The sequence below is a fragment of the Jaminaea rosea genome, assembly GCF_003144245.1.
Source record: "Jaminaea rosea strain MCA 5214 unplaced genomic scaffold BDZ90scaffold_9, whole genome shotgun sequence".
Taxonomy (NCBI): Eukaryota; Fungi; Basidiomycota; class Exobasidiomycetes; order Microstromatales; genus Jaminaea; species Jaminaea rosea.
In genome coordinates this window covers 466,511-486,221 of record NW_020289983.1, presented here as the reverse complement: position 1 = coordinate 486,221, position 19,711 = coordinate 466,511, and the positions used below count along the sequence as shown (strand labels likewise).

Below are 19,711 nucleotides of genomic sequence, written 5' to 3'. Positions count from 1 at the left end.
ACCTGGACAAGAAATCGAATACGCGATGCGCTCACGCCGCTGCAAATTGAGATGCGCGAGGAGCTGCGGGCAGCTTGCGGGGATGAAGAAGCCATTGCGGCGATCGAAGCGAGGGCGAAAATGGCTTTGCTTGAGGAGAAGGGCGAGGGCGAGGGCGAGGGCGAGGGCGAGGGCGAGGGCGAGGGCGGAGGCGAGAAGCAGGAGCAAGGCGAGCTCGTCGTGAAAGATGAAGCGCAAGAGGAGCAGGAGCAAGAAGAAGAAGAGACGACCGCTGTGAAGAGCAAGGGGAAACGAGGTGCCAAGGCAAGCAAGGGCAGTGGGAAGGCAACGAAGAAAACGAAAAAGAAGTAGGCGGCGCAGGCACCAGCAGCGCATCCTCTCATCAAACTGTCCAGTCGAGTCCGCAGTGTAGACCAACTCAGCCAATCGATATCCTGCCTATGGGCCACCTTTCAATGAGCCATCCTGATCAACGTGCCGTGCCGCTCTCTAGCCCACCGCATCCTTGCCGATGAGTCTTGCCGCGCCATCAGATGTGGCAATTGTGCTCGCTCTGATGGACTCTGCCTGCTTCTTGACTTGCAGTGCTCTCTGGCTGGCCGTCAAAGCCTTCCTCCAGCATCCAGGGACGGGGCAAAGCTGCTGCGCAGAGGTGACTGTCCTGACTGCAAAGAAGATTCATTAATAAGCGCCATACCGGCCGAGATGGAGAAGCTTCTGCTTCGAATGGTCCAGCCTGATCAGCACGAAGGCGTCAACTCGGACGTCCTCACAGCGCAAGAGGCATTTGACGTCATGAAGGACGTCAGCAGGAGGTAAGAACAGGCAGCCTAGCGCTCTTGAGAGAGTCACAGCTGATCGTCCGTGCCCTCGTAGCTCTATTGACCGAATGCAGACGGTCTACGAGCAATGAGCGGAGGCGCAGAGGCTCGCTCCTCGCCTACAGTACAACAGCCGGCTCGAGTCCCACTGGAGAGGATCCTCGGTGACGGGAGCAAGCATCGCTGGCTAATGTTAGAGCATCTTTTGGGCAGGCGCTTGAACTACGACTTTCACAGGTCCGATCTCAACGGCACCAGGGAGCTCATTGCCTACGGCCTCACACGACTTCAGAAGCAGAAGAGAGACGAATTCAGAGCAATCTGCAACGCATCTGATGCTGCTGCTGCTACGAGCCAGAGGCAAGGAGAAGGTCAAGGCGACTCAAGCGCCATAGCAGCTACGAACAGATCGACCACGTCACCAATGCCAACGCCAACGGCAAAAGGGCAGGGCAGAGCATCCAGGGGAGTGGCGTATCAAACAAGCAGAGGAAGCAATGAAGTGGCTACTGTCTGGCTTCGAATGTAGGCGTGCCCGAGCTGAGCAGAAAGAAAAGGATGTATCTGGGGCGAAGAGGAAGTTGAAGTGGGAGCGACTGAGGCTATGCACCGTAGAAGACGTGACGAAAGCAGAAAGTAACCGGGGCTCTGCATCGACGACGCAGCTTCGAATTCCCCGCAGTGACACACAGGGCATGCCATTGATACGCAGTAAATCCAGCATCTGACCCCCCACACTCATCTCATCTTCCGCCCGAGCCGATCTTTACGCGTTGCAATAGCCAGTGATGAGGTTCGTCACAAAAAATGAGACCTGCTCATACCGTCTCTAAGCTGATGCTCCAGATAGCAGATCCGCTTGGGCCATGACGGGCCGCCAAAAGCTGATTGCCCTCTTCCGAGCCGCGTCCTTGCGCGAGCGAGAGCGCATGCTACGCGTCATTCCTTCCGTCTCTCCCATCATCATCTCCATCATCCTCAAATTCCATCGAGAGCGCAACAGACTTCTCTTGAGCCCACGTCATTGCCGCAAAGCAGAGCAGAGGCACCATTGGAGCAGCGACCATGGCGTCGCTCGAGCCCTCCAGCGTGGCGAGCGTCGTCTTCTCCCTGCCTCATCTGCGGGACTGCATTTTCGCTCAGCATCGAGCAGAACTCGAGCGCTGCCGTCAGAGCAAGCTAGGTGAGGCATGCTACAGTACAGTATGTTGCTCGATTCTGCATTTCCTGACCTAGCAAGTCCGTCCACCGCTGGCTAGAACCAATCGACAAAAAGCTGTCCCCGGCCTTCTGGGTTGGCCTCCCTCCCTCAATGTATACCATCGGCCCCCTCACCTACTTTCAAAGTGAGGGAGAGCTGTTTCTATATGGCTACCCATTTGAGGTCTGACCAGCCGATGCATTGACCCTTTTGGACAGAGAGACTTGACGCGCTGAAACAAAGCACCAATGTGCTTCCCTTCATGCGAGCGCTAGGCCTCGATCTGGCTACGTATATCGACTATCTTGCTAGCCGGGCCGAAGATGTGAACTTCTGGCTGTCAGCAACGTCTACGCTCGGCGGCTCCAGGAAGTGGGCAACGGCTGGTGGGCGCGAATACATGCTCGAGGCAGTACCCCGACCTTATGCCGGTGCGCAACTTGCGTACGAAGCGCCTCATTCTAACGCTGCCGAGATGCTATACTACGGAGCCGCTGGCTGGACTCACTATCTTCACAGTGCATGGAATGCGGAGTGGAGCGAATCGGACGGCCTCAGCCTACTGCTCTCCGATAGCTCTCAAAGATTCCTCGTCATGTGCTTGTTGGACCAGAAGCGGCAACCTTTCCTCTTCGAAGCTGCTGCGCGTGCTCCGCAGCTTCTTTACTCAAGCAACAGTCCATTCTTTCCTATTCACGACGTCTTGACCTATAATGAAGGTAAACAAGTCGGCGTCGTCATCGCACGTTGCCCGCCCTACGCTCTCTCCCCTCGCCTCAATCCGCATTTGGGGAGAGACGAGGTACGCCGCTGCCTTGAGCGCGCGAGGGATCTCTTTGGACTATTGATCACTCTGGAAGACGCAGGGGTCTCAATGGACGGCCAAGGACTGCAGGACGACTGGACAATTTCGTTTCGCTCCTCGAACAGCAAACCAGTCATCGTCGGTGCCTACTTGGATCCGGCAGCTGCGGACACTCGCATTGGACGCTTAGCGCGTTCGGTCCAGTGGGAGGAACGCTTGCCCAATCCGCCACCAGATGCGTGGCCGATTGCACCATTCGAAGGCAAGGGTGGAGTTGCCGGCCTGCCCTGGAGTCAGATCACGGCGTACAAGGATCCACGTGTACCTGGACCTCGATTCGTGAGTGTCAGTCACAGGCCTACTGTCTCTTCTGCGACCTAAGCAAACCCTGCATCGCCTCCTTCGCCGTTCTTCCCTTTCCCCGTGCAGTTTCTCCACGACGTCAAAGAGGCGAGCTGGACCGAAGAGGCATCAAGGGCCCGCAGACAGAAAGGCTTTGGCCGCGTATGGGACGCCAAGTTGAATACTGTGGACGGCGTTTCGCGCTACCACTCAGATATGCTTGTCGTTGCAGAGTGCATTCTGAGGCGCTTCTTTCCTGTCAGAGAAATCGTCGATGCAAAGTTGCTCGAGTTGCTTCGCTCTTCTCACGCATCCGACGCCTACGAGGCCTGCCTCGTCGATGGGACCAGCAAAGGAGCGCGCAACCCTGAGATCGGTCATAGTGGACTGTTCACCTTCTGCGTCAATTGCATCTATAACCTTCGCCAAGGACGCTATCACTATGGAGAAGGGAATTATGATCTCTGTCCGACATGCCACCAACACTGCCTCGTCAACGCAATGCCTGATGCAGTTCGTCAGCTCCTCCTACGTATTGTGGAGCCTGAGCGCAGCAAGGACGGTTCGCCAATCATGATCACGGCCAAGGAGGCGTTCTCGACGATGGAGTCGGTCTTGCAAACGTGAGATGGCGGACGGAAATCGTACCAGGAAGAGCCAGTGCCTCACCATCATCCTAATCGTCTCATTACCCACAGCGAGATACCAAGGCTCGAGGCGGTCTACCACGCGTGGGTAGCTGATCAGAAGAAGATCAAGCGCATCACGAGCGCCCCTCAGCTTTCTCTAGACAAGATCAGGCAAGATGTCAGCTGCGAGAGGTGGATGATGCTCGAGATGATGCGCGGCAACCTCATGGACGTGCGCTTCCGCAAGCCAAAGTACATCAAGCTGAGGGCGGAGGTCAAGGCGTACCTCAGACTCGTAGAAGAGAGGAAGAGGCCATGCGAGGATAGTCGAGCGCTGACTGCCGATACTGCTGTGGAGAACAACGAAGTTGAGCAGATCATCGGAGATAGTCAGGGCAAGGAGGAAGACAAAGCAGCGGCCACCAGTGCTGAAGGAGGGAAGAGACTGGCGCCAGAGGATGGACGCGAAGCAGCGGCGGCAAAGAAGGTCAAGAGTTGAGCTCAAGATATATTCTTGCTGAGCAGGCAAGACAGAGCTCGTAAATGATTACGGCTTGAGTGAGACGTTTGATCATACCTCTCAATGCTCGAATAGAAGACGTCATCCACTTTCTTTCGACTGATTGATGCGTACGTGCAGCCCTAGATGAATCCTCCAAAGTAAGTGTAAGTGATCATGGGACGACTACAGTATGCTGATTGGACTGATGAAGCTTCGAGACTCGTTGTCATGACGACACCAAGGGCGTACTTTCGCAATGTGCCTGCGCTTCGTATGGCCGAAAGCTCACAATGAGCGAGCTGGGGTGCGAGAGTGGCTTTTCATGGTTGACTGTGCGCAATCTCCTCAAGTGTTTAGCGGATGTATATCACATTGGAGCAGAGACGTCCTCTGTTCGTCCACACTCCTTCATCCTCGTTCTCAATCACATCCTCAAATCGCGGACTAGAGTAGGCCAGACCAAAGTCTACGCCGCATCCCTCACCGAAGCTCGCCAGAGACGACATCGAGGCCACAAGCATGAGCACGCCTGAGCTAAACAGCGCAGGTAGCGTGATCTTTGCTCAGCCGCACATCAGGCGAATGATCTTTCTTCACCACAAAGCCGAGCTCGTACGTATTCGCAAGCTCCGCCTGGACTCCATTAGAAGGCCAGCGCGAGCTCCTTTCTGGTCCGTCTCGGACAATGATGCTTGCGTGCAAGCATTCTTTGAGAGTAAGGGCGCAGAGCTTCCGTTAAGTACAGTATAACTTCTTGGCGTGAATGTGACCTTTGCTTCCCCACACGTCCTCCCAGGAAAGCGTCAAGCTTACGCAGTAGACACCTACATTTCGGCCCTAATGAAAGAGCTCGGCCTCAAAGATGCAACTTGGGTTGATTTCCTCACCAGCCGAACAGAAGACTGCAACTTCTGGCTCGCGGCCTGCTTCGCCTTGGGCGGCTCCCTCAGGTGGCACACGCAAGTTTGGCAAAATCACAGACTCGCGACTCAGCCACGAGGCCGCGAACCTGGCCATGATGAGAAGCCCGGCTCAAGCGCAATCGAGATGCTGTTCTACGAGACAGGTGGCCGTCACCGAGATCTGAGTCTGAACGACCATCGACGATGGGGCGACCGCGAAGGACTGAACCAGATTCTACGGGACGATGCAGGGCGTCTTTACCTGATGAGAGTCATCGACATGAGCTGCCACAATTTTCTCTTCAAGGCGGCTGCAGAGCAGCCCGACATTCTTTATTCCGGCCAGAGTCCCTTCTGGCCAATTCACGACGTCATCGATTACGGCAAAAAGAACATTGGCATCGCGCTTTACCAATGTCCCCCACATCCGATCGCAGAACATTTGGCTATAGCTTCGGATGATGGGCTCGATGAGGTTCGCCGCTGCCTCGAGCGAGCATTTGACCTCTACGATCACCTCGCCAATCTCCAAGGCTGGGGTGTGTCCCTCTGTGGGGCGACGTTCAGTACACAGTGGACGTCCTGCTTTCAATCAAGGCTTCGCGGGCCTTACTTGTTGCCTGCATACTTGGAGCCCTGCTCGACCGGGACGGAAGTGGGAAGGCTGGAGCGAAATGTACACTACAGGGAGCGCTTGCCGAGGGCGCCGGAGTATGCCTGGCCGCTAGCTCCGCTTCAGGGGATTAAAGGCGTTGCTGGCCTGAGCTGGTCCCAAGTGACAGCATGGGCTGATCCTCGCGTTGCCGGGCCGAAGACGGTGAGCCTCATTGCATCTGCCAAGCTGTTTCTTGCCGGACCTGACCTATCGCCTCACCGCGGCTTGCGGTACGGTACTTACGTAGTATCTCCACGGCGTGATCAATGCCACTTGGGACGAGCAAGACTCAAGCTGGCGAAAGAGTACCACTTATTCAAATTTCTCCTTTCCGGACTCGTGGCGCCAGAATCGCTTCCACGCGAACCTTCTGATCATGACGGACTGCATCTTGAAGCGCTTTTTCCCTGTCAAAGGCCTCAGAGCAGACCTCAAAAGCTGCGCAATTTTGGCCCTCTTGCACTCAACGCACGGTCTGGATGTTTACGAAGCATCAATGGCTTCTGGCGCTCATCACGGACCTCGCGATGCTGCAGCTGGTCATAGTGGGCTGTTCAGCTACTGCATCCGGGTCAGTCTTCTGTCCTGCTGTGGGCGATGGGCAGCTCGAAGAAGCTGACGATGCCTCGCCCACTGGCTCGTGGTTGCTGATGCGCTAGTGCTCCTATAATCTGCAAGGCGGGACTCACTCGTGGGGGACCCGTATCAACGCTTGTCCCACCTGTGGCGATAGTTGCATGGTCAACGCCATGCCCAAGGCTGTGCGACAATTGCTTCTCCGCATCGTGCGACCGGAAAAGCGGCCAGATGGATCGCTGATCATTGTGACTGCGGAGGAAGCGCGAGACGTGATGAGGTCGGTCCTCGATACGTAGGTACCGACAGACTGATGCTATGTCCAGACACTTCGAGTGATCAGCTGAGAACACACTTGCGCGTAAGAACTTCAGGGAGATACCGAGGCTCGAGGCCGTCTACAATGAGTGGGTCAACAACCAGAAGAAGGTGACACGCATCGTGACTGCGCCTGAGATGCCATTGAGCCTGCTACGCAAGGATGTCAGTAGGCGTCGCTGGATGATTCTGGAGATGCTCAGGGGCAATCTGCTCGACCCCAAATACCGCTTGCCGGAGCACATTGCCCTCGTTCGTGAAATGACGGCCTACCGTGCAACGATCAAGACGCAGGCAAAGCACAGATTTCAGACGGCTGCGACGCGCAGTCATGCCCACATGAAACAAACAAATGCGCTGACGGGTACTGAAGATGGGCAGGGCCAAGCTTGCGGAAGCACGCGGCCCACGAAGAGGGCAGCGACTGAGGAGGAGGGAGACCAGCCGCATGCCAAGAAGACAAGTCGGGCTTTGGAGACGATGACTACTGGTGGCTGTCGAGTATTCTGACAGGCGAGACGAGACTTGCGCTCGCCTACTAGTGGCTCTGATATTTCCAGGTTCATTTGACAATCCACTCGAGAATTTCTTATTCTGTCGGGCTTCTTGGCTCGCGATCGAGTATTCCTCGCTTATTCGTACTGTCTGAGCTTCCCACGTGGTACAACTGGATGAGCGGATCGCGCGCAGCATCGTCCCTGCCGCGGGCTGATTTTCGCAGCGTGCGGGCCAGGGAGCGAGCGACTTCTTCCCTCGTCCCGCTCTCGACTTCTCCTCTTCAGTACCATCACCACCCACCTCTTACTCATCACCAATCATGTCTGAGTCTCTCGTCTACCGCGGCTCCCTCTCCGGCCACAAGGGATGGGTCACGGCTATCGCCACCTCTGCTGAGAACCCGGACCTCCTCGTCACTGCCTCGCGTGACAAGACGCTCATCGTCTGGTCTCTCTCCCGCAACGAGGAGCAGATGGGCTACCCGAAGAGGATCCTCAAGGGGCACTCTCACTTCGTCTCGGACGTCACCCTCTCGAGCGACGGCCAGTTCGCTCTCTCGTCCAGCTGGGACAAGGAGCTCCGTCTCTGGGACCTCAACACCGGCTCCACCACCCGCCGTTTTGTTGGCCACACCGGTGATGTGCTGAGCTGCTCGTTCAGCGCTGACAACCGTCAGATCACCTCGTCCGGCCGTGACCGTCAGATGTGAGTGTGCGACCAGCGACGGATGCCAAAATGCCTGCGACTAGATTGCTGATCTTGGCTCCTTTCCCTCCCCTCTGCGCTTTACAGCAAGCTCTGGAACACCCTCGGCGAGTGCAAGTACACCATCGGCCAGGAAGACAACCACAGCGAGTGGATCTCGTGCGTTCGCTTCAGCCCCAACCCTGCCAACCCCCAGGTTGTCTCTTGCTCGTGGGACAAGACCGTCAAGGTGAGTAGCGTTTGGAAGAGTGAAGGAGGGATGAGCGGCGGAGGACGCAAAGATGATATATTCAATATTTGCTACTTTAGAGGAGTCCCTACGAGGGCTTCGAGGAAAAGACATCCACCGAGATCTCTGAGCAACGAGAGAGAAGGAGGAGAAGAGGCAAAGCCCATGATCTCGTAGGACCAGGCGCTGACCATCGCCTCGTCCTTGTGCTGCCGCGTACCAGGTCTGGAATCTCTCGACCTTCAAGCTCCAGACTACCCACATGGGCCACACCGGCTACCTCTCGACCCTCGCCATCTCGCCCGACGGATCCCTCGCCGGTTCCGGTGGCCGTGACGGTGTCATCATGCTCTGGGAGCTCAGCGACGGCAAGCACCTGTACAGCCTCGAGGCCGGAGACTCGATCAACGCCCTCACCTTCTCGCCTAACCGCTACTGGCTGTGCGCTGCCACTGCGTCGAGCATCAAGATCTTCGACCTCGAGAGCAAGAGCATCGTCGACGAGATCCGCCCGCAGTTCAGCGGTGTCGGCAAGGACTCGCCCGACCCGGAGTGCCTCAGCATGTCCTGGAGCCACGACGGCTCTACCCTCTTTGCTGGTTACGCCGACTCGCTCGTCCGCGTCTTCACCGTCGCATAAGCGTGGGCGCAAGGCCTGCTGCTGCTCCTCCTCCTCTTTTTCCCCCTCTCTCCCATCTCGTTACTCGGTCCTCCTCATGTAGAACACGGAAGGTGGTGGTTTGCCGGCCTGCCGCGTGCGGGAGTTTCGTATAAAATAGGCATGCTATGCTGCCTCTCCCTCTTGCGTCTGATCTTTCTGGGTGTATGCCGTGGGCGAAAGGCGTGTGTGTGTGTGAGCGTCCTTCATCCTTCGTCTCGACGAGCATCATGCGGCCGGCCTTGCGCCGTCGCGGTCGCTCGCGTGGTCCAAAAGTGAGCTTGCCGCCAGTCCGACACCTGGAGCCAACATCGATGGAATCGAGGGCTTTTTCGCGTCTTTACAAACGACCATCTACCTGCTGCGCGCCTACTTTCTCTCTCGTGATGGCGTCGCATCAGCCAGCAGGAGCAGACGACCCGCTCCTCGTCGACGACAGCGATACATTGTCCTACTTCACCCCGACTTTGATCCGCAAGCCCACACCATTGCGCTCCCCCTCGATCATCTCCTCCCTCCTCACCTCCGCTGGCGTGAGCGCGACCTACCCTTCCTCCGATCTGACCTCTTTAGTCTCCTCGATCGAAGAAGCGCCTCAGTTCGATACGTTGAGGCGTAATGGACTCCTTCTCTACCTCATAATCGACGTGGCCACCCATCCTTCACTGGTCGATACCTTCTGCACCAACCGCCTAATCCCAGACTTCTGGCGCAGAAGTGTCGAGGCGTATCACGCCTTCGACCATGGGCACTATGCCCGTGCCATGCCCTGGCTCAGTGCAGAAAATGCCGCTCCCTATTCGGAGCTGATCCTCACACGCCTCGACCCAAGTGAAGACGCGAAGCTAGCCAGGTTCGTGGTGCAGCACCTCATTGTTGCTCGGCCGCTCGTGCAGGGCGAAGAGGCAGGAAGGGCTGTTCTGGTCGGCAAAGCCATTGTAGAGGGCTTAGGAGAAGCGATGCAATTTGCGAGGAGTAGTACGGCGGGGTCAAAGGCGCTTTGGCCGTGGTTGTTTGGCAAGCGCAGGCCAAAGTTGCTCGCTGAGCTTGTGAGGTTGCCCCTCTCGCCCGCAGAGGTGGACGAGCTGCGCAGCTTTGCTCTGGTGCCCACCACCGCCAGCGGATCAGCCTCCTCTTCAGTGGCTGCGCAACGTCGGGCAGTCGATGCCCTCCTGCTGCGTCTCCTCAACGCTGGTCGCATCGTGGAAGCATTGCGTCTGGACCGAGCTGCCGAGGAAAACGGGCTGGGCGGCGAAGGCGGCGAGGAAGATGCAGGGACTATCAAGGCGGTGAAGCAGCGTAGAGAGATGCTGAGGCTGGCAAGACAGAGCTTGCCTGCTACACTCAGGCTCGAGCTGGAAGATGAAGAGGACGACTACGCAAACACTCCGGATGGGACTCGCCCAGGCATGCAGCTTGACTCTACGGGAGACAGCAGCATGATGACAGGCAGCCGTGACCCCTCTTGTCCCGGGTCTGCTCTCAACAAGCCGGTGATTGCGCCATCCTCTCCGCTTGTCACCCTACCACGCTCAGCATCGCGCACTCTGGCTCTGGCATCTCAGTCTCCCCTGGCAGGCACCATCGGCCCTTCCTCCTCATTCACCGGCTCCCCACGACCACAGTCACGCCCGCCTCTCGCGACTCGAGGGTATGCATCCCCGTCTCCACGACCGCAAGCGGCAGCCTTGCCCTTCACGAACGACGGACCGCGCCAGACCTCCAGTTCCTTTAGCTCCTCCTCAAAAGCAGGACCCTACGCCCGCCTTGCGGCTCAGCTTGCCGCTCAGCAGAGCAATCCTGCTGCTGCAGCGGACGATAGCGGAAGCAACCTTCTGTCCTCGCTCCTGCCGCAGAAGCGCGGGGTCTCGAGCACCAGTCTGGCCGCAACGGGCGATGCTGGTGTTGGGTCGGCTGACATATCCATGGACAGGACGATGACTCCCCCTCCTGCCGGCTCCGCATTTGAGGTACCGAAGAGACGCTACGTTGCCAAGCCTGCTGCCGCTACGACGGACAGCCAACCGCGAGGTAGAGGACAGCGTCAAGCCGCCGCCGCAGCTCCCGCAGCGTCCGCCTCGCCAGCCGTGGCTACCCCAGCCCGATCTCGAGTCGGAGGGGCGCGTGCTGGGCCGCACAAGAAGCAGCGTCAAGAAGCAGCCGAGCCGGAGAAGGCACCGCAACGGGCAGCCCAAAAGGGAAGGACAATGCAGGAGAGGATGCCCGGGTCTTTCTTTGATGATGAGGACGTCACAGCTGGGCAGCAGGATGAGGCCATGGGTGTGCAGCAGCATGAAGAGGCCGAGGAGCAGGAGACGCAGCCCCAGGCGAAGGCTACAAAGCGTGGCGCTGCTCGTAGGGGAGGCTCGGCCACTCCTGCCCGTCGCACCACAACCACTCGCAGGCGGCGTGGCGCTGATGCATCACCTCAAGCCTCGTCTACCACCTCCGATAACGACGATGACAACGAAGACGATGCCACCTACGCTCCACCGACCACGCGTCGGATGACACGCTCTCAGTCGGTCCTGTCCGCCATCTCTGACGCTGCAGCGGAAGGGAAGGACAGCCATGACACTTGGACGACTACCACCACCACGACAAGTGGGGACAATTCGGCGCGTGACCCGCTCTACGAGCAGGAGGAGGAGGAGGATGAAGAAGATGAACAGGAGGAAGACGAAGGAGACGAGACGACCACAGATGATCAGCCTGCGACGAGGCGACGTACCCGTACTCGAAGTGGCCAGCGTGAAACGGCAAAGAGGACTACGAGGCAAAGAAGCGTGCAGACGACCGCAGCGCCAACTTCTTCGACGCCGAAGACGTCTCCGCAGAAGAAGCGTACGACTGCAGCGGCAGCGAGCGCAACGTCGACTCCTACGGGTGTGGCGACGAGGAGGAGTACGAGGAGGGGCGGAGCGGCCTAATGAGGGCGTTCTTGATTTGAGATAGAGGGACAAGCAGCAGTGGGCTGGCAATATCATCAGATTGAATAGGTACATAGATCGTAAACTTCGTGAAGGTCATGACAGGTCGTAAACTGTTCATCAGATCGTCAAGGTCGGAGCGTATCGTCAAAGTCCGTAGGTCAAAGCGACGACGTCGAAAGGATCTAGAGAAAACCAGAGTAGCGGCAGCGGAGCACAGCTCAACGCTCATTTCATCGTCTCCTAGCAGCGAGTATCACTTCGCTCACCACAACAAAGGCCGCGCCCGCAGCTAGTCCCACAAGGTAAGGGGGCGTCCTAGCTAGCATGTCCCTCCAGGATGACCAGTAGGCAAAGTGTCTCGCAGGCGGCGAAGAAGAAGGAGTGGTCTCTTCACTACCTTCTTCCTGGCCGGCCTTAGAAGCAGATGAGAGGATACGACGATGCTCAGTTACGAGGAGCTCATCTTCGCTTCGCTCGGGGAGGAGGGTGGAGAGGAGCATGAGGGACGAGGCGTCCCCGTAGTAGATAGAGTGGTTTTCGTCGCGCTGAGAGGGGTACGAGTCGTCCGCAACCTCGACGAATTTCCCACAGGCGTCGTCTTGACTGGCGTTCTCTTCCACGTTGAGCGCAGGTGGCGCAGTGGTAGGTATGGCCGTCAAGTCCTCGAGCGTGGACGAAGCGGCAGATGCGTCACGAGTGTGGATGAGGTGCAAGATGGTGCTGTTCTCGCAGGAGCTTTCCATGCTGTTTTCGCCTTCAGTAGGAGCAAGAATGTCCGTGCCTTGCAGCTTGCTCGACTCGTCAGTCTCTTCTAGCTGCTCCTCCCTGTGCTTCTGCAAAGGCTGGGCAATCTCTTCGATGAGCTCGTCCAACACGCCCGCAGCGGTAAAGGAGACATCTTGCTCCTCGTGACCTGCTGGTTCTGCGACGAGATTGAGGGTCTGAAGTCCGTGCATCTCTTGCGCGGTGCTTTCGAGAGAGGAAGAGTCGTCTTCCTTGGCCATAGCCACATCAGGAGAGTAGGGGGGAGGTGCGGCGTCCTCGATGACCACCTTGGGACTGACATCATCTACGAGAGCAGGTGCAGCCTCGACATATTCTTTTTCTACCTCCTCGGCCATCGCCTCCTCAGCCATCGCTTCCTTCGCAGGCTCAGCGAATATCTCGCTCAATTGCAAGCTCCTCCTCGCGCTATGCCAGCCTTGCCCTTCGCCTTCGCTGCTGCTACTGCTGCTGGCATTGCTAGCTTCGCGGCGCGCTTTCTGCACATCATCGAGGCGGATGGTGTCGAACTGTCCTTCGTCCTCGATCTCGCCAACAGGTTGAGCGCGTGGTCGCACTGTGGCCTCGTCGAAGAGGCTGTCCTGGGGCTCTTCATCAGCTTGACCAAAGACGTCTCTTTGGACTTCATGTGGATCGATGACCGAACTTGCGTTGGCGGCGTCGCTGACGAGACGACGGTTGGTAGGCGTGGGGGTCGCCCCTAGGACGGAGTCGTTCGTCGAGGTGGGCTCAAGGTCCGCATAGCTAGGGACAGCGATGAGCACAGCCGGTTCGGGCTGAGACTCGAGAATTTCCTTCGCATCATCTCCCTCGATGGCTGGCTCGTACGTCTGTGTGCTGTCTACCTGCTCGTCATCCTCCTCCAGTATAGCCTTGAGATCATGCTCGTCGAAAGGCACAATCGCCAGCCAGTCGTGCTCCTGCTGCTGCTGACCCTCATACTCCTCCGCCGCACCAATCTCACTATCGGTGGTTACCTCGCTGCTAAAGTCCGACTCATATCCCTCTGCAGCTGCAGTACTGGATACTGTCGAGATGGACGAGGACGACGAAGAGGAGGCGGACATGGTGTGGCTGTGGGAGGGGGCCCAAGCGGGCAGAGACACCGATGAGGGAATGCTTTCGAATCGCGCGTGTTGCTCTTTGCCCTCTTCTGGCTCGACTTGCCATTTGCGCGTCGACTTGGGAGGACGAGCCACCTTGGCTTCCTCTCTGGCAAGCTGCGCCAAGTTGTCCTGCGAAGAGAAGCTGCGAGCCTGACGGAGGACGTACCCCTGACCAAAGGGCGCCTCGATCTGCGGCGATCCTTTGCCCAGGCTACCAGTGTCACGGCTGTGGAACGCGTCTCTGATCTTCTTTGTCGGCGTGTCCATCGCTGGCAGCTCTAGATCGGTTCCCTTGGGCGGCGACTCGAGAGCCTCAATGAGACCTCGAACGGCCTTGCGGTCCCGAATACGTTTGAGCGTCGCGGTCATAAGGCGCTGTTGACCTGGGGTGAGCTCGCCTGCATCGGGAACAGACTGTAGCAGGTCGTCCATGTGTGGTTCTTCCTCCTTGGCGGCATGGCCATGGCTCCAAATCCTCCTCCTCAGAGCATCCCTTCGTAGTCGCGCGCTGGCTTCGCACAATAAGCGGCGCCATCGCGGATTCATGCCGCGTTGCTCGAGCTGCCCGTCCCTTAGCCGCAGGAAGCCGGGACCGCCCATCTGCTCTGAGCGAACGAAGCGACTCACGTCCTCAATGACGGGGCGAGGAGCGAGTGACAGGACATGCGAGAGATAGAGGCTTACGTGCGCTGGTGACCAGTGGCGTGGGTCGGAGGGCAGGGAGGCCAGAGATGACAGAGAGGCGTTGAGCGCCGCGAGGGCGGGTACCGGTCGAGGAGGAGAGGAGAATGAAGAAGAGGCAGACACGGAGTTAGGGATGGCTCTGTCATGAGGCGAGACTGGTGAACTTGGTCGTGGAGGGACAAAGCGTGTCGCTGGGCGGGGCGCCTTCTTCTTGCTGGCTCTTTCCTCTTGACTGCGGCCGCCGCTGCGAGTTGAAGTCCTCAGTAGAGGGGCAGCCTTGTCTAGGTACGAGTAGCCTGCGGGTACAGGCCCACCAGGTGTGAAGCCAGAGAGGGACAAACCCGCCAAGGCTGGATTCTGTGAGTCAAGGGAAGCATTTGCGTCGAAGCTGCCGCCTTCGGCGCCTTTGCTAGACCGATGTCGCGGCCGAGGGCGCGAAGGGGTGGACAGAGGAGGGGGAGGGTTAGGCAGCGACATCCTCGTCGATAGCCAGAGCAGAGGTGATGACAGCGATGGTAACCAAGTCAAACCGCTCTTCCCCTTAGTGGAACAGAGATGTTCAAGTTGCTTGAACGGGCCGCTGCCCCTGAGGAAGATTGAGCCCCTAAACCGACGCGGGACGCGCCAGGAAAAAACATGCGCTCGAGCCAGGCGATTTTCTCTAGAGGCGACGCTTCTTCGCAAGGAGCGCAGATAGTTAACGCAAGACCCAAATGTCCATCATTTGTCAGTCAATTGATGTTCAATTGATCGACATCGAGAAGTGTCGCTGCTGCTCCAAGTTCACCTTGTGAATGGCGTTGATTTAGATTTCGCCTCCTAGGTCTCCTCTCGAGCTAAAGCGTGTCAGGAGCATAGCCTCACAGGGCTCGACCTTGCTCGATGAGCCCTACCGAATCCTTCCAGACTGAATCTCCCTTCCTTAAAGCTGGATCGGCTACGCACGAAGCGACGGATCTTGTTTCAAGGCTGATCATGGCCCCACCCCACATTCTTGTTCCTGCGCCCTACCAGAGCAAACTGATCGCCTTGATCGCCTTGCCTCGACATTGCGTCCTCTGCTTGTCTCCTTCTGCGCAGTTGGACTTCTCACTCTGATCTTTGTTCTTGTCCCAAGAAGCTGCACTTGATTGAGGATTTCAGGCAATGAGAAAAGACGGTGACGGGGCGATAGTATTGGTAATGAGACTTGCTCCACTTTCTCGCAGCTCCTTCGGCAATCCCGGCGATCGGTCGACTGAGGGCCGCCGCACTTCGGCCGGCGGCCTGCATTTGGATTGTGCGGGGTCCGACGCTCTCGCTCTTACTTACCTCTTCTTCTAGCTTTCCCACCCCATCCATTCTCCCCTTTCCTTCCTCACTCCCTCACCCTATCTCAAGCAACAACGGCACGATGGAATCTCCAACACTCACGCTCCCCTTCACACCGCGCTCAGGGTACACGCCCTCTGCGCCGGCCATCATCCTGCCCCCTTCCTCGCCTCACGCGCAACAGGGTCGACCCTACATTATCTCGTATCAACACTTGCATCACCTCGTGCTGGACTTGCAGGCTCAGCTTGCTGGATTGGGGCTCGAGGTCGGAGATGTCCTCAGCTCAAGTCTCATCAATGGTGTCGAATTCGCTGTTGCCTTCATCGCGACGGGCGCGCAGAGGTGAGGAGGCTTGACAGAACAAGGACATACGCTTCCTAACAAGTAGACAAGCAATGCTAACAAGTAATCAAACACATCCACCTCTCGTATCTCGTACGCTACATATAGGCTCATCGCCGCTCCCCTCAATCCAGCCTATCAAGCCTCAGAAGTCGAATTCTACCTCGACGACACCAAGTCGAAGGCGATCCTCCTCCCGGCTGGTTCTCTCACTGCCTCCCCTGCGCCAGCTACTCTTCAAGCAGCAAAGAAGCTCGGTGTGCGCCCCATTGAGATCATCTTCGATCCATTGGGCGCGCAGGGACGAGGAGCCATCTATCTAAAGGGAGAGGATGGCAAGGTCCTGACAAAGTCGTCGGCAGGCCTCAGGAATCCGCAGCCCGAGGATGTTACCCTCGTCCTTCACACCTCAGGTACGACTGGACGACCAAAGGGCGTGCCTCTCTCCCATGGCAATTTGGTAGCCACGATGCACAACATTGTTCGCACCTACGACCTCACGAGCCGGGATCGCACCTTCCTCGTCATGCCTCTCTTCCACGTACATGGCATGCAGGCGTGAGTGTCACGATCAAGACAAGATCGCAATTGCGCAAGAGCTCACATGATCATATTCCCCTCCGCGATGCAGCGCCTTCCTGTCCACACTCCTCTCGGGCGGATGCGTCGTTATCCCACCCAAGTTCTCCGCCTCGACTTTCTGGTCGGAGCTGTCCCTCACTCGTTGTACCTGGTACACGGCCGTGCCCACCATCCACACGATGCTCCTTAACTCGACTCGCCCTTCTCCAGTCCCGCAGTTGCGCTTCATCCGTAGCTGCTCGTCGAGTCTGGCCCCCTCGACATTCCACGCCCTCGAGGAAGCGTTTAGTGCGCCCGTCCTCGAGGCCTATGCGATGACTGAGGCAGCTCATCAGATGACGTCCAACCCACTGCCCCATAAGGGCGAGCGTAGGCCTGGATCTGTCGGCGTAGGACAAGGCGTCGAAGTCCGCATCCTCGCTCTCGAAGAAGGCAAGACGATGCCCACAGGTTCAGAAGGCGAGGTATGCGTACGCGGCCCAAATGTGACGTCCGGCTATCTCAACAACCCCAAAGCCAACGCAGAATCCTTTGTTCAATCTCCCGAAGAGAACAAGGGCTTCTTCCGTACAGGTGATCAGGGAAAGCTAGACGAGCAAGGCTATCTCACTCTCACTGGACGTATCAAGGAGCTGATCAATCGCGGCGGAGAGAAGATCTCACCCCTCGAGGTCGACTCTGCCCTTCTCGCCCTCAAGAAGAGCAAGAACATCCCCGTGAGAGAAGCGGTCAGCTTTGCAATTGAGGACGCGACGTACGGGCAGAAAGTTGGAGCGGCAGTCGTAGTTGAGGGCAAAGGAGTGACAGAGAAGCAGATCCAGGAGGGCCTGGCTGGCACATTGAGCAAGTTCAAGATTCCGGAGAGGATCTGGATTGTGGAGAGTATTCCCAAGGGAGCGACGGGGAAGATCAGCAGGAGGAATGTGGCTGCGACGCTTGTGGCTAGTGAGAAGAGTAAGCTGTGAGCGTATGAAGCGGATCTGTATCGTATTGTTGAGATTGCTGTTGATTGTAAAGCATTGTGTTGCTTGACTTTAGCATGACCATGGCATGGCATTGCTGGGAAGGAGGCAGGGTCGCCGAGGAATTGCAGCTCCGCACGTCGACGGACAGAGGATGTGAGAGAGCGGAAGAGAATTTGATCCGCCTTGCTTCCCGTCCTTCCCACCCTTTCATCCCATCAATCCAGCATGCCGGAATTGTCTTCCACAACAACGGAAGAGGCAATACCCGAGCATGTCAGCGCTGCTGCAGGCCCATCATCAGCTCCAGCGCCTGCCTCGCCGTCTTCGTCCTCCTCCTCCTCGCTCCGACGCCGCCTCCGCACCATCTCTTCGTCGGACCACCTGTACCTTCGTCTGCCCTCCGGCCTGATCAAGTACGTCAAGCCCCGCTCCCTCGACCCCAACAGCGCAGCCGCCGCCAACGGACCACACAGCCGTAAGCACAAGGTAGCGCTCAAAGCTTTGAGGGGGAGCAACGTCGCTTCACTGGGCAAGTTTGGCAGTTTTGATCTCGAGGATCTAGAGGGTGTGCCCTATGGCTGGACTTGGGAGATTGGACCGCCAAAGGAGAGCAATGAGAGCGAGACAGAGAGCAAAGGCGATGAGGGAACGGCTGCCAGTACGCCGGAAGCTTCAACGTCGGCAGATGCCACTGCCCCTCCTGCGGGCAACGCCAAGAAGGGCAAACAACGTTCCAATCCCAAGCAACAAAGAGACGGAGCCACCCCAAAAGGAGGCGAGCAACCCGGCTCGCTGCGCGTCATGCTCAATTCTACCCTCTCCGAGCTACAAGAGACCAATGCGACAAACGAGGACATCTACGATGACCCCTCACGCCCATCCGACCCGGAAGCTGGCTCACGCCATCTGACCATGCTAGACATCCAAGCACTGAAATCCTCCGGGCTCGAGGGTCAGGCCCTCATCGACAATCTGACAAAAGCCAGCTCAAGCTTCGAGAAACGAACCGTCTTCTCTCAAGACAAGTTCGTGAGGCGCAAAGAAGCGAAACATTTGCGCCTCTTCACGCCGATCCCGCCTACCTTGGCTACCTTGGTCGAGTACAACTTTGGCACTCTTGCCTCTGGCGGCGCGACTGGTCAGCCGGACAAGGTCAGGGGGATGAGGCTAGACACGGTCAGTCAGATGTTGAGCTCAGCCAATGTAGGCGCGGGAGGGAGATACCTCGTAGTAGATGGGACGAGCGGTGGGCTCCTCATCGCCGCCTGCCTAGAGCGCATGGGCGGGCGTGGCAGACTCATCGCGGTGCACGACTACGAGGTCGCTCCGGAATGGGAGATGGTCAAGGCCATGAATCTCCCTCCCTCTAGCTACGCACCTGAAGTGCTCACTGGGGTGAACTGGGCTCAACTTGACCCTTCGGGGGATGGGGAGGACGAAGAGTTCCCTGAGGTGCCGGAGCACCTAAGCTTGAGCGAGTACTCGAAGAGTAGCCCGGAGAATGTGAAACTTCACCGCTTGAGGGATAGGGAAAGGTCAAAGGCCCTCAAGAAATATGCGGCCGTAAGTGCTCTTCGCTCGTTGCGCGACGAAATTCTACAGAGACCAGGATCGTTCGATGGGCTACTCGTCTCCTCCCCTCATGACGCATACTCTGTGCTCAGTACCCTTCTCCCCCTCCTGAAAGGGTCGGGAAGCTTTGTCCTGCATAGTCCCTACATGCAGCCATTGGTTGAAACGCACGCCGCCTTGAGGGGTAGGGAGGATGTGGTCAACGTCGGACTGAGTGAGCCGTGGATCCGACGCTGGCAGGTTTTGCCGGGGAGGACGCACCCGGAGATGATGACTAGCAGTACGGGAGGGTACCTGTTGAGTGGCGTGAGGGTGTGGACGAAAGAGGAAGTCAAGGAGTTGATGGAGGCAAGACGGGCTCAAATTGCGACGACGCCGGCTGGTGAGCGTGTGGGCGAGGGAGAGAAGCGTGGCGAGAAGAGGACAGCGGACGTTGAAGGATTCGAGCAGGCTGCGGAGGAGGTGAAGAAGGTCAAGAGCGAAGAAGCAATCGAGCCAGCAGCGATGGGTACGACGGACGATGCGACGATGCAGGCTGGACCGTAATATCAGTCGAAGCAAAGCAGTATCGCATTACCTCTCATCAAAG

General features: G+C 57.7%; 6 protein-coding genes across 6 annotated transcripts; 5 read left to right on the top strand and 1 right to left on the bottom strand.

Moving 5' to 3' along the window:
• Positions 1 to 2,284: 2,284 nt before the first annotated feature.
• BDZ90DRAFT_261125 (hypothetical protein) lies at positions 2,285 to 4,297 on the top strand (the record flags this gene model as incomplete). Its single annotated transcript, XM_025508341.1, has 3 exons — positions 2,285 to 3,166; positions 3,257 to 3,792; positions 3,868 to 4,297. 3 exons carry the CDS (start codon positions 2,285 to 2,287, stop codon positions 4,295 to 4,297), a joined length of 1,848 nt encoding a protein of 615 aa, XP_025361483.1.
• A 3,265-nt stretch (positions 4,298 to 7,562) lies between these two features.
• Positions 7,563 to 8,930, top strand: BDZ90DRAFT_232965 (putative CPC2 protein). The gene is made up of 3 exons (XM_025506459.1): positions 7,563 to 7,954; positions 8,042 to 8,183; positions 8,407 to 8,930. The coding sequence occupies exons 1-3, from the start codon at positions 7,569 to 7,571 to the stop codon at positions 8,821 to 8,823; spliced, it is 945 nt and encodes a 314-aa protein (XP_025361482.1). The 5' UTR covers positions 7,563 to 7,568; the 3' UTR covers positions 8,824 to 8,930.
• A 255-nt stretch (positions 8,931 to 9,185) lies between these two features.
• Positions 9,186 to 12,064, top strand: BDZ90DRAFT_232964 (hypothetical protein). The gene has a single exon (XM_025506458.1). The coding sequence runs from the start codon at positions 9,228 to 9,230 to the stop codon at positions 11,769 to 11,771; it is 2,544 nt and encodes an 847-aa protein (XP_025361481.1). The 5' UTR covers positions 9,186 to 9,227; the 3' UTR covers positions 11,772 to 12,064.
• Positions 12,005 to 14,824, bottom strand: BDZ90DRAFT_261122 (hypothetical protein; the record flags this gene model as incomplete). Its single annotated transcript, XM_025508340.1, has 1 exon — positions 12,005 to 14,824. The coding sequence occupies one exon, from the start codon at positions 14,822 to 14,824 to the stop codon at positions 12,005 to 12,007; it is 2,820 nt and encodes a 939-aa protein (XP_025361480.1).
• Positions 14,825 to 15,653: 829 nt separating this feature from the next.
• Positions 15,654 to 17,670, top strand: BDZ90DRAFT_280350 (putative PCS60-AMP-binding protein, peroxisomal). Its single transcript, XM_025509270.1, has 3 exons — positions 15,654 to 16,003; positions 16,112 to 16,561; positions 16,635 to 17,670. The coding sequence occupies exons 1-3, from the start codon at positions 15,741 to 15,743 to the stop codon at positions 17,548 to 17,550; spliced, it is 1,629 nt and encodes a 542-aa protein (XP_025361479.1). The 5' UTR covers positions 15,654 to 15,740; the 3' UTR covers positions 17,551 to 17,670.
• A 216-nt stretch (positions 17,671 to 17,886) lies between these two features.
• On the top strand, positions 17,887 to 19,437 carry BDZ90DRAFT_208639 (Gcd10p-domain-containing protein; the record flags this gene model as incomplete). The annotated part of the gene is made up of 3 exons (XM_025504017.1): positions 17,887 to 17,967; positions 18,037 to 18,208; positions 18,383 to 19,437. Coding segments are annotated over 3 exons (1,308 nt in total), but the record flags the coding sequence as incomplete, so codon positions are not given.
• Positions 19,438 to 19,711: the final 274 nt, after the last annotated feature.